The sequence below is a fragment of the Sinocyclocheilus rhinocerous genome, unplaced genomic scaffold (genome assembly GCF_001515625.1).
Source record: "Sinocyclocheilus rhinocerous isolate Xijiao unplaced genomic scaffold, SAMN03320098_v1.1 scaffold1574, whole genome shotgun sequence".
In the NCBI taxonomy this organism is placed as follows: domain Eukaryota; kingdom Metazoa; phylum Chordata; class Actinopteri; order Cypriniformes; family Cyprinidae; genus Sinocyclocheilus; species Sinocyclocheilus rhinocerous.
The window spans coordinates 63,703-81,388 of record NW_015625598.1 but is presented as its reverse complement, the minus strand read 5'-3'; the positions used below and the strand labels follow the sequence as shown (position 1 = coordinate 81,388).

The following is a 17,686-nucleotide window of genomic DNA, read 5'->3' as shown; positions in this document are numbered from 1 at the left end:
ACGCGTTTCAGAAAGGCGGGGCATAGAGGAGAAACAATAATGTACAGTATGTGGAAAATAATGTGTTTTTTGAACCTTAAACCGCATAAACACGTCATTACAACAAATACACAAAATACTGTTCTTTTTAGCAGCATCATATGACCCCTTTAAAGTTGGTAGAGATTCATTTCTGCAAATCAGAAATCTTTTCTTTGCATCATCGCTTAAATATGTTCACAAAATCTCAATGCACTGCTTTTTACATTCATTAAAATGATTCTATAAATGTAATATAGACTACTGATCAAAAATCAAGGCTGCATTATTCTATCAAAAACAGTAAAATTGTGAAATATTATTACAATTTAACATAACTGATATCTATGAGAATATATATTAAAATATAACTGATTGCCGTGATCAAAGCTGATGATTTCAGCATCATTACTCCTGATCCTTCAGAAATCATTCTTGTTATGTTTAAACTGACTGAACGCTTAAGAACTCAGTTCTACACGGGAGCTTGAACGGATGCCTCTTTTTTCATATTCTCCGTCTCCATGTGTAGGTTGTACTGCTCTTCCAGTCCAGTGGGTTAAACGATGGATTTCTTCCCATCATCCACTCGGAGGGACTCGCTTGCTCCAACCCACAGGCCTGAGTACACACTCCTTCAGCGGGGGGACGGAAAATATCACCCCAAAACTGCTTCCCTACCTACGCCTTCAACAGAGGAGCGCCTGTGTGAGTCCAGCATCCAAATATTATGACAGCACTCGCTGCATCCCCACAGCAATGATGCACAAATACAGCAGTGAGGCAGGATCAACAATATCACACAGCCTAGTGTCTCGTGAGCTGGTGAGAAATGAACAGCAACTAAAGAGGAGTCTAACCTACTGAGAAAAGTCAAAAAGCTTGATTCGAAGCATCAGCTTGACAACATGATGCACACAATATCAGTGGTGGCATGTGGTGAGGTTTTATGTCTTAAAGTCCAGTGTAGATTCATGTTTCATTGAATCTTTACACGGCTACCAGGACAAGTAGGATCTTTATCTCTTACACTATCAACAAATTGCCATTACTACAGTATATATGAACACACTATTTTTTACATTTATACAGAGCTACTTTAAATTACTGCTTATAACAAAGTTTGTATAACATGGGTGGTGTACAACACTCGCATATAAATGGTAAACCACAGACAACAGCTCTGATCGTGCCGTTTCAGACTTCGATATAGAGTGTGCTGTTTCTCGACTTGAAGGCAGACCAAAGAACCATTTCAAACAACGGGTACGTTCTCTCAACCTTTTTTTTGCTTTGTAATATTCATTATATATATTTAACTTGTATAATATTTGTAATATAATTGGCTGACAATTAAGCTACTGCAATGCATGTCTATAATTTCTATTCATAATATGAGTGTAATTATTACTTTGTTTCTTTATTGATGATGTATAAATCTCAATTTCCAAAAATTGACACTTAAGACTGGTTTTGTGGTCCAGGGTCACATATAATACATAACCTTAATACAAACACAATCTCAATTCATCTGTCAAGTAATTGTGCAGCTCTATAAGTTCTCTGAAAGTCACGGGTCTGGAATCATTCCGGAAAGAAAAGATGGAAGTCTACTGCGGAAATGGGCTGTGAATGTTGACGCTTGATTATCAGGTCTAAACATGCTTAAAAAGTCATTCCTTCAGACTTTAAGCCTAACTGAACCTCCGTGAATATTCAAGCGGCTTTCACTAGAGGTTTTGACGAACACCGGCAGTTTAAAAAGTTGTATTTTTTGTTTTATAGACGTTTAATTGATTTGTTCTACACATAAACTATCGACTGATGCGAGTCTGTTTGAAGCCCTATCATGGTTAACTTCATGATCTAAGCACAGAACAGCTTTCCTGAAGCTCATCAGCTGATTGGATGATGTTGTTTATGTCCACTGACTTTCACAAGAGCACATTATTATGCAATTTCACTCATATTGTGCTCTTATAGCAAAATCAAGCATGCTGAAAGCAGCATATAAATGAATAGAGGGCAAAACAGGGTGCTGAAACAAGTCATTTCCCCCCATTTTTTCATCAAATGGTCAGTGGAAGGAAGTGCTTAAACTTCAGAACCAAATTATCACATGAGCCCTTAATTTCTATGCATCTGCAACCCTATTACCAAAATTATGGTAAATTCTAAATACAGTTTATTTTGAGTGATAAAAAAAAAACGCATCAATAGAGTTAAATGTTACTAAAAAAAGTTAATAATTTGAAAAAAGCTGCTCCTCAAAAATGGACTGAATATTTATTTATTCATTATGATGTTCCTGTATGATTTTAAGCGTTTTGATATATTTTAAGATTCATTCAAGAGCCTTTGCGTGGGGTGGTGGTTGTTGTACAAGATATTTCACGGGTTTAAAATGTTTTATGCTAGATTCATTTTAAAACATATCAAACTGTTCTCACGTAAACAATATATTATTTCTGTCTCTAAGCTTAAAAAAACTCATGGGACGCCAAAGTGCACCATATTCATGGAAAATGTCAAAGAAAATAGACACATTTCAAAGCGTCGAGTTGCAAGCCGTTTCCCCAGAAAACATCCCACTGAATCAAACAGTCCAGAAGTAATGAGAGACGTGTCTTTCCCCACACTAATGACACACAAAACCACCACTTCCAAACTAGAAGTGGTGCATTTCCATTCATTTCACAGTTTGACATCAATCCTGAAGCTGAAATTAAAAATACAAGACGTCAACATGGGAATATTAAGCGTCTGACTGCGGATCCAAGTGAAATGAATCTGAAGGCTTCAGACAATAAGTGTGGGCAAATGCAGGACCACATATCCTCTCATTTTGGGTTGGACTGCGTTTGCGTCTCTAAACCGCTCTGGAGAGCAGAGGACTGCTGATGTGGGACTTTCCCACAGTTTCAAACTGGCTGTGTTTGTCACTGGAGAGTCCCGGCGAGGGACCGTTCCCAGAATCAAAACCCTGCTCCTGGGTACGTTTGACTCGATGGGGTAGAGAGACTGAGATCGGAGCAAACTGATGAAAACTGTTCCTGGATCAGGAGCGTGTGGAGATATTTCTGGGACACATGATCTCCAGAGCAAGTCGAAGTGAAGTTTGGGACGGGAGCCAGGAACAGCAAGAACTGACTGCATTATGGCTATTTAACTTAGCTATTATAACTTCTTGAGCGGGAAGAATTACAAATGTAGTATTTGGGTTGGAGCAGTTTTCTCAATGACGTTTGTGTTGCAATCATTAAAGTTTTATATATGCTGATTTAGTCTAAGATTAGGATTTCATGGTCCTCTGCAAGATTTGGGGAATATTAAGACATCAATAAATACATACAGTGCGTGCATAATTATTAGCCACGTTGATATTCTGATCATATTTTTTTTTCCAAAAAACATTTTACCAATTCCAAACCACATCAATCTAAATAACTACTATTAATTTAGTCTTTAATCATTTGTAAATGATATATAATTATTCATGAAGGCTAGAAGTGAAAAACGCCTTATATTCAGGTGTGCATAATTATTAAGCAGGTTTTCTTTAAAAGATAAAATGAGGCAAAAAAAAGAGATTTAACTCAGACTAAAAGTCAAAAATGGTTAAATGGCCATGAGAAGGATGCAATACTAATGCAATACTAGAATTTGCAAAGTTAAGGCATGACCATTGGAGAGCGAAATGCTCAGTGGGTCAGCAGGGTCAGGAGAAAGGAAAACTTGAAATCGCATCATATGACCCCTTTAAGAATTAAGGTGAAGAATTAGGTGTGAAACCATCAGGAAGCCTTTAGGCTCCAGTGCCTAAAATATTATATTGTCAGCTCTGTTAGGAATCGCTGTTGTTCCTCTATTGTAAATCGCTTTGGATAAAAGTGTCTACTAAAAGCATAAACTTCATCAGAAACCTTTATGAATTTGCAAAGATATTGACTGATGTAGCTGCAACATATTCATGAACGTACAGACAGATATTAAATAATAATGATCAGATAAGCCAGTCTGAGGCTTGACTGGCCATGTTTGATGTGAGTTTTGTCCGGTGGGCTCTGGATCGTGTCGTGTGTGTTCACCATATGTCAGGTCAACAGCCTTCGTGGCCGACAGAAACTCAATGCTTCAATAGAGATCCTCTTTTTCTTTTTAAAATGATCAGCCTGATCATATTTCCTCAATGTGCCGTAAGCTTTAGTGTCTGAGCTGATAGTGAACAGATCATTCATCATTCACTCATCTCTGAACAATCTTGTGTGGACTAGCGGTTACAGGACTTAAAGGCCGTTTCATCTATAACCATCTGTGCATAGTATATTTCCAAGTGTACATGTGCAAGTGGATCTGATCAATTAATAATGAATGCACACAGCTTTTGTCACCGGATGGCACAGGCCAAAAGAACAGTTTTTTTTGACCTGACAGTAATCATGAACTTGTCAGTAATCGTTGGCTCTGATCTGAATGTGACTGTGAGCACACACAGGGTGATGCAGATGATGAGTCTAACCTCAGCTGCCTGAGTCTCCTGATGGAGTAAAGTCAAGCCCGTCAGATCCTCCAGGAAGGAATGGGATGAGTTAAAGACCTTCGCGAGGAACTGGAAACCTTCTCGCTCGTAATTGTCAAGAACCTGTCAAAAACAAAAACAAAAAAGTGTAATTAAGTCTTCAAACTGGCACCACAATATCAGTGACATCAAAGTAGGGGTGTGTGATATAATATTGACAAAAAATGACACCTCAACATTTTTTGGATAACAATAATTAAACAATATTTTGCAGAGTGAGTTTTGTGCTGGTACCTTGGCTCGTTTAGGAATGTCGTGGCAAAATAAATATGACACTAAAACCACCAGTAGGTGGCGGCATGTCCCTTTAATGAGTCATTCACTGAATCATTAATACAAACGATTTATTCAAAACTGCTGATTCATTTAGAAACGAAGCAAGTGAATTATGTCTTTACAAACGGATTACTGAATCATTGGCTCAAATGATTAATTCAAAAACAGATTCATTCAGGAACGAAACGCTGCAGTGTTGCTCTCAGATGCACAAATGTTCTGATCCGGCTTTGTTTGGAACTATTTTCGTTGGCGAAACAAAAAGAACAGACAACGTTGAGTCTAAAATGTAACTCACTCAATATTAACTTCTTGTTTGTTGAACCGTTGTATACAATCAATATCACACTTTTGCGATCACGCTCACGTGCCGATATTCAGGAAAATGGCACTCTTGCATGTATTACTTCACTATATCATATCTTATAAAACCAAAAACCTATACAGGGATATTATTTGCTTTCGTAACTTGAATTAGATGGACATTTTTACTGCATTAATAGGCTTCATTACGCAGTCAATACTTTTTGACTTTTTTTGCAAATTGAATGACTTGACAATGTCAGCTCGCATATTGTTAAAACAACGATTACGATATTATCGTAGATGATAAATATCGCACACCCCTACATCAAAGTGACTCAGGGTTTCAGTTCATTAAAATAACACATGGACCAAAAGGTGTTGATCTGGAAGCTCCGACTCTGCTGAAAACACACAACATCCATTAAACTCAATGCTATATCGTCTAGAACAGTGTTTCCCAACCCTGTTCCTGGAGGAACCCCAACAATACACCTTTTGGATGTCTCTCTTATCTGACCGATCTTTTTTAGGTGCTGGAGTCTCTGCTAATGAGCTGATGAGATGATTCAGATGTGTTTGATTGGGAAGAGTTTGAAAATGTGTAGTCTTGGGGTGCCTCCAGAAACAGGGCTGGGAAACATTGGTCTAAAGTCCTCACAGACCAGGAGTGTCCAGTCCTGTTCCCGGAGGGCCAGCTCCAGCCCCAATTAAACACGCCTGAACCAGCCAATCAAGGTCTTCGGGATGACTAGAAGCTTCCAGGAAGTTGTGTTTAAGATTGAAGGAAGTGGCCCTCCAGGAGCAGGATTGGACACCCCTGTCATAGTCCTATTCAACATCCACAGATGTGAAATACGGATGTGCCGTAATATCTGAGAAGCTCGTATCTGCTAACACAGCAGGCTTGTTGGCCAGTGCACATTTTGGAACTATTTTCGTTGGCGAAACAAAAAGAACAGACAACGTTGAGTCTAAAATGTAACTCACTCAATATTAACTTCTTGTTTGTTGAACCGTTGTATACAATCAATATCACACTTTTGCGATCACGCTCACGTGCCGATATTCAGGAAAATGGCACTCTTGCATGTATTACTTCACTATATCATATCTTATAAAACCAAAAACCTATACAGGGATATTATTTGCTTTCGTAACTTGAATTAGATGGACATTTTTACTGCATTAATAGGCTTCATTACGCAGTCAATACTTTTTGACTTTTTTTGCAAATTGAATGACTTGACAATGTCAGCTCGCATATTGTTAAAACAACGATTACGATATTATCGTAGATGATAAATATCGCACACCCCTACATCAAAGTGACTCAGGGTTTCAGTTCATTAAAATAACACATGGACCAAAAGGTGTTGATCTGGAAGCTCCGACTCTGCTGAAAACACACAACATCCATTAAACTCAATGCTATATCGTCTAGAACAGTGTTTCCCAACCCTGTTCCTGGAGGAACCCCAACAATACACCTTTTGGATGTCTCTCTTATCTGACCGATCTTTTTTAGGTGCTGGAGTCTCTGCTAATGAGCTGATGAGATGATTCAGATGTGTTTGATTGGGAAGAGTTTGAAAATGTGTAGTCTTGGGGTGCCTCCAGAAACAGGGCTGGGAAACATTGGTCTAAAGTCCTCACAGACCAGGAGTGTCCAGTCCTGTTCCCGGAGGGCCAGCTCCAGCCCCAATTAAACACGCCTGAACCAGCCAATCAAGGTCTTCGGGATGACTAGAAGCTTCCAGGAAGTTGTGTTTAAGATTGAAGGAAGTGGCCCTCCAGGAGCAGGATTGGACGCCCCTGTCATAGTCCTATTCAACATCCACAGATGTGAAATACGGATGTGCCGTAATATCTGAGAAGCTCGTATCTGCTAATACAGCAGGCTTGTTGGCCAGTGCACATCCGAACACAATCTCAAACTGCGTTGACATGGCACTGTTCCCCGTGCACAAAGGGAGGCCAGGCAGGAGAGGCAGACATCTGGCACCACTGTCCGTTGGGCTGAGAGCACTCAGGCAGCATCTCAGTGACGCTCCTCAGACAGACAGCCCTCCACAATCACACTGGCTCCTTTCACGCAGCTCGTTCTCAGAGGAGATTGAGTTTCTGCCGGGGGCTGATGAATGGGCGGCACTGTTGGGTTGAAGGGGAGAGTGACGTCTGCTTTCAATGAACTGAACATGGATGACTTGACTGACGGAGAGGGTTAGAGAACAGGCGAGAGCAGATTGGGGCTCATCTGTCCAAACTCCATGAACTCGGGCGGTTCTTTTATACTCACAAAAACCAGCTATTTTACCACTAAAGTGGGTGCATTATTGAAAAACGCATCATGTCGATTCACTCTAACATTCACAACTCAGATTTGTCACTTCAGCCCATCCAGAGCTGGAGCCTCAATGGCGACGGCAGCACACAGAGGCGATACCGAGAGAGATGGAGATGTGTAGTGACCTTTCGCATGGCCCACCGTTCATCGGCCACACTGAGGGGGTGGACAGGCGATAACCCACTGTTTGTTTCTGATTTGTTGTGTTTTGCTTTCAGAACAATACTTGATATAAATATGAGGTTGTTTGTGGTTTTCAACCTAGGATACAGAGTCCCTGACGTCCCACACACAAACCACTCATAACTACATCATTAAGGGATAAAATGCACTTGGGTTACTACCACATGACCCATAAGTCAAAGAGATGACAGCACCAGTGTGAATAATGTAGTAAGGAGTAAAACAGTAAGGCAATCGATGCATGATTGATTCATATCATGGGGACACCATAAATGTGATCCACAGCACACTCCATTTAATCAAACTAAACTTCATAAACATCTAGTTCAGAAATTGTGGTTATGACATCATGACCATAAGCTCCATAACATATGACCACCCATACTGACACATTACAGATGCACAATATTCGGCAACTTGTCAGGGGGGTTGTTCTGCATCGTAAAGGTACAGTAGCAAAAACATCCTGTTTAATTCTACATGTGCGGTCATATTTTTTCTAACCACATGTACTCTGTAAACTCAGCTCGCAAGGGCCTTGAATGTTCTTGCACTAATTGGTTAGTTTACGAGGTGACGGCATTGTTTCACAAGTCGAAAAAGCAACGGAACAACCAACTACTGGAGACGCAACAACAAAAGTTGCCTGCATTGACAACATGCATTGGCTTTAGACATATGCTTTGTTAGAGCTGGTTGGCATGATGGTATATACAGTATTGTGACGATGGTATAAAGTGTCTATCGTTTGAGATTTTGCTATATTGTTTATTTCGCCATATGCAAATATATCCGTGTAGCACAGTACTACTTAAAAGTGATATACATGTAAGAGTGATAAAGAAACATGCATGAATGAGAAAGTAAAGAGTGGGACTTGTTGGATCTTAAACATCAAACAATGTTATTAAGTGCAGTGAAAATTAACTCAACTGACATAAACCCGAAGCGCGCACAGAGAAAGCAGTCTCTCTCAGACAGCATGTGATCACACATTCGGTTCTCTTTCACGTCTTACTGTGCTTGAATGGTCAAAAACACACACAGTTATGTCAAAATGCCGTCGAGTAATCATGTGAACACAGTCGGTTGTGTCTTAAGGCCGTTCCACATTGAGCATGATGCGAAAAAGCAAGGCGAATCGCCGACGAACAGTGCGAAACGATTGTTCACCTTCTGCTAATTCACACCTGCACGCTAGGTGGCGCCGACCAGCAATGCATTTTTTCTCAGATATGTATCTCATATATGGATTTAACATCGTCCACTGCTCAATATACAGTATTAAATTAATATAGCTAAATAAAGTTTGGTTCTACGCCAGAAACACAAACTATCTATAATGCTTACAAGAAAACATCTTAAAATATAAATAGAAGTACAATTAGCATCAAGCCACATTTGAAAATTTGTGTAATTATTAATGTATTTGCTTAAAACCCACTTTAGACCATCATCGAGTGCTTGTAATAACTCCCGATTGTGATCTATAGTTGATTTTGATTCTAGGCAGACATGCACTCTTTGTTTAATAACACCACCAATAACACCTGCTTATTGTCATAAACATCCTTTATTGTTATAAAAATACCATGAGCTGTAAACAAAACACATACAGAAATATATCGTCATAATCATGTCTACTTGCTTTCATATTTCATGTGTAGAAATATGTTTCCCTCGATTTTATTAATACGGAAGATCTAGAGTGAACGCGCTCTGATTCACAACACTCGCGCACGTGGAAGAAAACGGACACTCCAGATCACATAATTCAGTGGATAATTGATAGAAATTATATTAAGAACATGTGAGAATAAATCTGTTCTCCGATACCAAAGATAACAAAAACTCGTCATCCACTGTCTTCTCTCTCGGGATACTCTTCTTCTGTGTAACACTCGCGCACGTGGAAGAAAACGGACACTCCAGATCACATAATTCAGTGGATAATTGATAGAAATTATATTAAGAACATGTGAGAATAAATCTGTTCTCAGATACCAAAGATAACAAAAACTCGTCATCCACTCTCTTCTCTCTCGGGATACTCTTCTTCTGTGTTACAGTAGTTTAAACTGGTTTTCGAAACAGCGCCACCACTCTTGACTTTTTGTGCAAGAGCAGCTGCTCCGGTCACGTGATGTAATGCTCAAATCTTATTGGTAATCTATTGTTTTATTCCAGCGCGTCATCGCGTCCGATATTCGTTTCACTTTTTCGCGCTCAGTGTGGAAAGGCCTTTAATGTGAATAGTTGGGTGAAAACTGTGTATCAGTATATTGGATCGGTGCAGTCAGTTTTAAAGGGACAGCAGTCTAATTTACCTGCTGCTGTCTGTCATTAATGTTAATCAAACAACAGAAGACAGAGAAAATCACTCACTGCTCTTGACTGAATCACTTTCGGATCTTTAATAAGAATCAATTCTTATATGATTTATACAGTGAAGACTACACTTGACTATTCAATTCCTGTAGTATTTCTTATTACATTTTTAATAAACCTACTGTGGCTAAAAAAAGTTTAATTTGTATGTTTGTTCTATCGTATTTGTCCTATTGTTTGTAATTTGCTTAAAAAGTTTAATAACAAAAATAAGATAAAATAACAAATAGCTATATCGAGATATATATTGTTAGCGTGAAATAATATATTGGTCATATCGCTCACCCTTATGCTTAGTGTTTGTGTTAAAACTGAAGTATACTTTGGGTTTAAGAGTTAGAGAAGGTGGAAAATGGTCATGAAAACTCAATCATTACTGTTTTTGAGGCAGGACAACTAGACTGACATTATAAGAGGACCTCAGGGAAGAAAGAAAATAACTAAAAATGTTGCAAAAGTAGATAACATGACCACTTTGAAGTACAAATGCCAACAGAGACCTCAAGGACATTACGTACTTGCTCTCTGGCCAGAAAATGTTGAGGCTGACTGTCAAACAAATGTCATTGCTGTAAAAAAATTTTTTGGTGTCTAAACTTTTGAAATTCTAACAGAATCTACAGAGTAAAGCAGATGACTGAGGAAGAGCTTTTATACAGACATAAACTCCAAAAGCACATCATTTTCTCTGTCAAAGTAAACTTATTTATCTTGTATGAACAAACATCGCACTGTATCATGTGTATCATAACTTGCTTTCTTGCCTAGCAACATAACAGCAGCCAAACAAGATTTAATTGTGTTTTCCAGGAGTGGACCTCCTTAAATTGGAGCCTTTGACTTATGAAGCCCATTAAATCACTGACGCCGTGTGTGTGTGTTTGTGTGTGTGTGGTGTGAGAGAGAGTTTTGGAGGGCGAGCAGCACATCTGGTTTACATACAGCGGCGCTCTCCGCCAGCTCCACCCAATGCTTCTTGTAACTTCCCCTGTAACTGTTTGAAGAGATGGTGGAGGTTTTCGCTCAGATGGCTGAACTAACTGTGCCGTCGCCATGTCTGCCAGTGGCGCACATCTGACTGCTCCTCACGTGAGCTCACAGCTTTACACTTTAATGCCCCAATGAAACAATACAGAAAAAACTGACCATGCTTGGCTGAACAATAGCTGTACGAGACCTTGAGTGTATCTGTTGTGTAAACGGTTGCCAGGGTGTTTTGAGGGACATTTACTAATGCATTGCTTTATGGTTGCTAGGGAGTTTTGGGTGTTTTCTTCCTCTCAAAGGGAGTCCCTCCTCGAGTCTCTGTGATCGTCTGGTCTGTAGATACAGTACAGTACGTCTGTGGGATTTTTTCATCTGTTTCATCATCCAACAAGTGAAAATCATGTGTCTGATTATTTCACTACAAGCTGCATGACTTTATTAATTTCAACAGCACAACGCTGCAGGACGAGTTAAAAGTTACTTTGAAAGGTAATGCATTACAATATTGCTTTCCTCCCTTAAAAAGTAACTAATTGTATTACTTTTTATGGAAAGTAATGTGTTATGTTACTTATGCGTTACTTTTTCTCATCTGGGCTGGGCTTGCTTGTTTGTTTTCAATATAAAAAGCTACATTTTTGGCAAATGTAAAAGCCCTTTCACACCAGAAGTGAAATGAAGAAGCCTCATGCTGAAGGAAATGTCAATTCACATCTGTACAATATGTACAGACCTTGTTGAGATATGTTATGTATAATGTCATTTTAGCTAATTAGTATGGTTGAATTGGATCATCGAAATACATAAAGAATATTTGAATATTTGAGTAATACATTTTTTTCAACTAAGAAAGGGAATGTCATATATGCTGTAACATTAATCAAACACTAACCAAAGAACCATTTCTAATGGAGGAACCAATGATTTATCTTTTGAAGGCTTTGTATACATCCAAGTCAATATTTAATGATTTGTTGATTCTTTGGAAGCATTAACAAATGTGCTATACAGCACAGAAATTTTACATTTAGCACTGGGATTTTTAAGTACCATTTCTTCTAATCTGCTTAGGGTAGGACATTGACATGAATGAGTCTTAGATCGTATAAAATTACAGATCTGAAGATACTAAAGAAAGTGTGACTGGGGAATTTTGCGTCTTTCTTTTAGGGTTTCAAAGGACATCGGAATATTATCTACATAAAGATCTGCAATCTTCTCTAAGCCATTGTGAAACCACAAGTTAAAGCCTGATTCTGGAACAAACAATGCATTCCCCCAAATGGGTGAGAACTGAGATAATACTGTTGTGTCTCCCAGCTCAGCCTGTGACTCATGCCATATTAAAATAATGGTTTTTGCAAATGGTTTAGATGTGTTTTGGTTGAGTCTCTTCAAGGAATCAGAATATAAATATGTGTCAAGACTCAAATCTCCTGTACCTTTTCTTTCTGAACCCATGAAATATGAGGTGAGCCAGTAAACCAGAAACATGCTGATCTCAGCTGAGCTGCCTTAAAATATCAGAAAAGATTAGGGAGTCACAGCCCACCTCTTTCATATGGAAGATAAGAAGTGATAGGCGAAGCCTGGAGCCTTCTTCATAATTTGAAAAAAGAAGGAAGGAGGAAGAGTTAGGAGTATTGACTGAAACAAATAACAATTTGAGGAGTATATTCATTTTAATGGCGTTCACCCCTTCTGATAGTAGTAAGAGGGAGAAACATCCATCTAATCTAACTGTCGTTTACTTGAGTTATCAGGGGGTATGTTTGGCTGGAATCAGATTTTTTTTACTAGTGGAGTAACTTTGATTCCCAAATATATGAACCCATCTATAGAGGTTTCAGTCTCTCCTGTTCATTAAGAAAAAGTATAGATGACTTTGAATGAATAACCTGAAAATATTCCAAATTCATTAATCATATTATTAGGATTGGGTACTGAATCTTTAAGTTTCATTAAATAATAACTTTAAATTAGTTCTTATCGTGATTGCCAGGGCTTCCAGGCAATGAGCCTCCAATCCAGGGGCTAAAACCTTGGCTGTAATCTTGGCATCGGAGTTTGTTAAAGAAGTTGTTCTGTATGATTCACATCTGTCCTGGGGCTTATCAGGTTTGAGAATGAGTGTTATTAACGCAGCTCTAAGAGAAGGGGAAGACTCTTCATACATTTCTAATAGAGGAGCCGATGGTTTATCTTTGAAGGCTTTGAATATATCAATTGGTGTTCCATCTGGTCCAGCTGTCTTCATATTCACAATAGCATTTCAAGCTTCTTCACTAGTTAGGGGTTCCTCCAGGTGTCTTTTGCTTCACTGATTATCGAAGCGATCCTAAGATTATCTACAAATAAGGTTTGCTCCATACTCAGTCCTGCAGATTCTGCAGTCTATTACAATCTGATAAATTCAGTAAAAGTGCCATTAATCCCCACTGGATCTGACGCCAGATTACCAGCTGCTGTGTAAATATTATTCACTGCTTTACTTGATTATAATTGTTTAATCTGCCGTGCTAAACGTCTGCCTGACTTCTCTCCATTCTCGTAAAATGTTTGTTTGAGACGGATTAAACTGGCTTCAGCTTTTGCTTATACTGCGCTCTTAAAATGAGCAGCTCTTGTTTAAGTGGGCTCAGATTTGACTGATCTGTGTATATATATTCAAATTCTTTCATATAAATGTTGTCATTCCAATTTCATTTTTTTTTTTACTTGTGTAGCTTATCATTTGACCCCTGACATGGCTTTGAAAGCTTCCCATCTTACAGATGCTGATGTTTCTTTCAAGTTAGTTTTAAAGCATAAATCAATATGAATTCCATACATTTTGAATCTTGAAGCCATCTAGGGTGTAACCTCCATCTGCGAGGCCCCTTAATAATTTTTGACACATTATATATAAGTTTTACTGGGCCATGATCAGAGATCACAATAGACTCATAGGAGCTATCAAAAATCTGACAGAACAATGTATTTGAAATCAAAAAGTAGTCTATTCGTGAATGTGATTTTAGTGATGAACTATAGCATGGATATTCAGTTTGGTTGGGATATTTTCTCCTCCATGTATCACATAAAACAAGTTCCTCTATAAAACTATGAAGTTTTTTCCAGCTCTGCATGTGAGCCATGCCTTTACTATTGTACCAATCTAAACATGGGTTTAACGTTATATTAAAATCTCCTCCTATGATTAAATAGCCAGGTTGGGAGGCCAAGTCTAAGACTGTGAGAATTGGGCCCAAATACATGTACAAGGGTTAAAGTGTTATCTATAAGAGAGCCTTGTACAATTTAATATCCGCCTGACTTATCTGAAATCTCCTTTAATATTTTAAATGGAATGGCTTTATGAATCAGAACCATTACGAGTTAAACTGTTAACTGTCACATTACATGTCCGAGTTAATCCATAGGTTAATTACCTTAAATATGATACCAGCATTGAGAAATAAAACTGCATGACTTTGAGCCAGTTAGTTAAGATGTTCTCATGGCTCTCCTGACACTTCTGTGATCTCCTCGACACGCTTCTGTTCATCCCTGCCGTCTCACAGATCCTCCGCAGGACTTACGCAGGAAGCTCAGTTTGGCTGGATACACAAATCTGTATGAATGTTCAGTGACTGGAGACGCTTCTTCACATCCTCCAATTGCTTTTGATGTTTGAGAAGTCTGGGAAAAGCATCACCTTGTGTTCCTGATACTTCACCATCCCCATCTCTCTGGCAGCCTGCATCACTCTCCGTCGATCACGGACGTGGAGAAATTTCAGGATCAGGCAGGTTGACTAATGGGAGATTGCAGAGGCGGCTGTGGTTCTCTACTGCCGGGTTCAGACTACACAATATTTTTGTCGGTCACGATAGTCACTGTGTCAGATTACATGATTTTGACTCCTAAAATCTTGTCGTGTCTTGGACAAGAAACATGTCAGACTACACGGTGCTTCCCGACCAATCATCGCGTGCCGTCTTTAAAGACGCGCGTGATGTCATCGAGAAGGCGGAACTAGCGACTGACTTCTGAAAACAAGAGTGTAAACATTGCTGAAGCGCTTCCGCTATAGTTCGCCAGCATTTTTCTTTCTTTGTTCTGTCGTGGTAGTCCCTCGATGACACATCATACAGGCAGGAGTGCTGTTGCCACAGCCCCACGAACCTTTCCTCCATCTCATAATTCCACCTAGCAGCACCATCATCTCTCTTTCGTTTCGCCATATTTGAAACCTGTGTATGAAAGAGCTTCTGTGCTGCTATTGGTCAACGTCACCAATGTGACAGAACTCATCGTAGACGACGGAAAAAAAATTAAACATGCTAGTCTTTCTGTCGTGATGTCGTGAAGCATCGCAGACGCGGAATCGGTTGTCGTCCACTATGACACACTACACGTGCTGAAATGATGGAATCTTGCGTCCCGACGCCCATTGTCGTTTACGAATCCCCACGACACCCTACGTCAAGCAAATCGTGGCAAAATCGGGCTAAAATCGTGTAGTCTGAACCGGGCATAAGTCATCCAGATCCGAGCTGAGCGTTATTATTCGACTTTCCAGAACATTCACTGTTTTCTATCATTCTTTCACATTATCCTCAGTCTCACTAATTCGGTGTTCAGCTTCTGATAGTCTGCGCCCAAATTCGGAAATGTTGCTTTTTTTAATCTCTTGAATAGCATTCAGGACACCTTCGAATTCGGAAGAGAAACAGTTGTTCATGTCTGCGAGAGCCTTCGTCACGTTAGCATCACCCGATAGCTATTATTGCAGACTTGCTACATATTCTGAGTTTGCATTTCACTCTTTTATTGATTTTGAGGAATGCTGAATCTGTTTTTGTGCGTGTGAGATGAGTAAATGCATGTTCTCATTTACTCTAGATCTACAGTAGCATCATGTTCATGATTTCTCTCAACACGCGGACAGGAGAGCAGTCAGTCAATACATGGGAAAACAAGTCAAGTCATCTTTATTTGTACAGAGCTTTATACAATACTGGTTGTGTCAAACAAAGCACCTGGCGTTACTTATTTGAAAAAGTAACACAGATACATTCTTTACTAAATTAAAAAGTAATGTGTTCCTTTACTAGTTACTTGAAAAAGTAATCGGATTACGTAACTCTCGTTACTTGTAATGCGTTACCCCCAACACTGATGTTTAATACATTTAAACCAAAATGAGCAAAAGTAAAAGTGACGCTTGTTTACCTTAGCAAACACTGCTATTAACGTCATTAATAAAAAGTTTAAAAACGAAGGATAATAAAAAGTTATCAGAAAGAATTAGCAAATATATCGTAAAGAACTTTGAAGAACTAATTTCTTGAAGAACTGTGTGAGTGTTTATGTTATATATGCTATAATGGGATTTTATGGGACGCTATAAGCCATAAAGCGGCGACGTCGTGAATCCTGTCATTTGTGTTTCAAAGCATCTTCTGGAGGTGTAAGGTCCTCACATCTGCTCGAGTGTTTTATTTCAAAGGGACATTGTTTCAGTCTGTCTTCAGCACGGACAAAACACTACGTCTCCAAATTTACAAGCACTGGTCTGTCGAGGACTCGAGTGTTTGGTTTCCATGGTTTCACACACACACACACACACACACACACACACACACACACACACAGCTGATGGAGGCCAACATCACTGACACACAACTGGAGCTCTGCACGCCGACTGATTACTGCCTGACGAAGAGCACATATCAGCTCAGCTACTGTTACTATAAAACACAACACCATGACTGAACACATTCAACACTTCCTGCTCCTTAAAGAACATCATCAACATTTTGAGATTCATAGAAATGTAGTAATGCAGTGATTCACTAGATCCACTCTATCTATCTATCCATCCATCCATCCATCCATCCATCCATCCATCCATCCATCCATCCATCCATCCATCCATCCATCCATCCATCCATCCATCCATCCATCCATCCATCCATCCATCCATCCATCCATCCATCCATCCATCCATCCATCCATCCATCCATCCATCCATCCATCCATCCATCCATCCATCCATCCATCCATCCATCCATCCATCCATCCATCCATCCATCCATCCATCCATCCATCCATCCATCCATCCATCCATCCATCCATCCATCCATCCATCCATCCATCCATCCATCCATCCATCCATCCATCCATCCATCCATCCATCCATCCATCCATCCATCCATCCATCCATCCATCCATCCATCCATCCATCCATCCATCCATCCATCCATCCATCCATCCATCCATCCATCCATCCATCCATCCATCCATCCATCCATCCATCCATCCATCCATCCATCCATCCATCCATCCATCCATCCATCCATCCATCCATCCATCCATCCATCCATCCATCCATCCATCCATCCATCCATCCATCCATCCATCCATCCATCATTCCCCCGGAACTGCTTCCGTTTACAACAGTGAGCGCAAGCTAGATTCAAGTGATTATTACGTTTTGAATATGGATATTTTTCTTACAAAAACGCATTGATTCGCTACAGGAGGCCTTTGTTCACCCCCCGGAGCCGTGTGAGGCACTTTATTTAATGGAAAGGTGCTTTTTATTTCACGTCTTTAGG

General features: G+C 39.5%; 1 protein-coding gene across 1 annotated transcript in view; it reads right to left on the bottom strand.

Annotated features, from left to right (window-relative positions):
* Positions 1–17,686, bottom strand: part of LOC107758190 (ubiquitin-like modifier-activating enzyme ATG7) — a 74,113-nt gene that overhangs the window by 11,973 nt on the left and 44,454 nt on the right. The window contains exon 17 of the mRNA XM_016575867.1: positions 4,538–4,660. Coding sequence (XP_016431353.1) covers positions 4,538–4,660 — 123 coding nt within the window. The remainder of the gene's footprint in view (positions 1–4,537; positions 4,661–17,686) is intronic.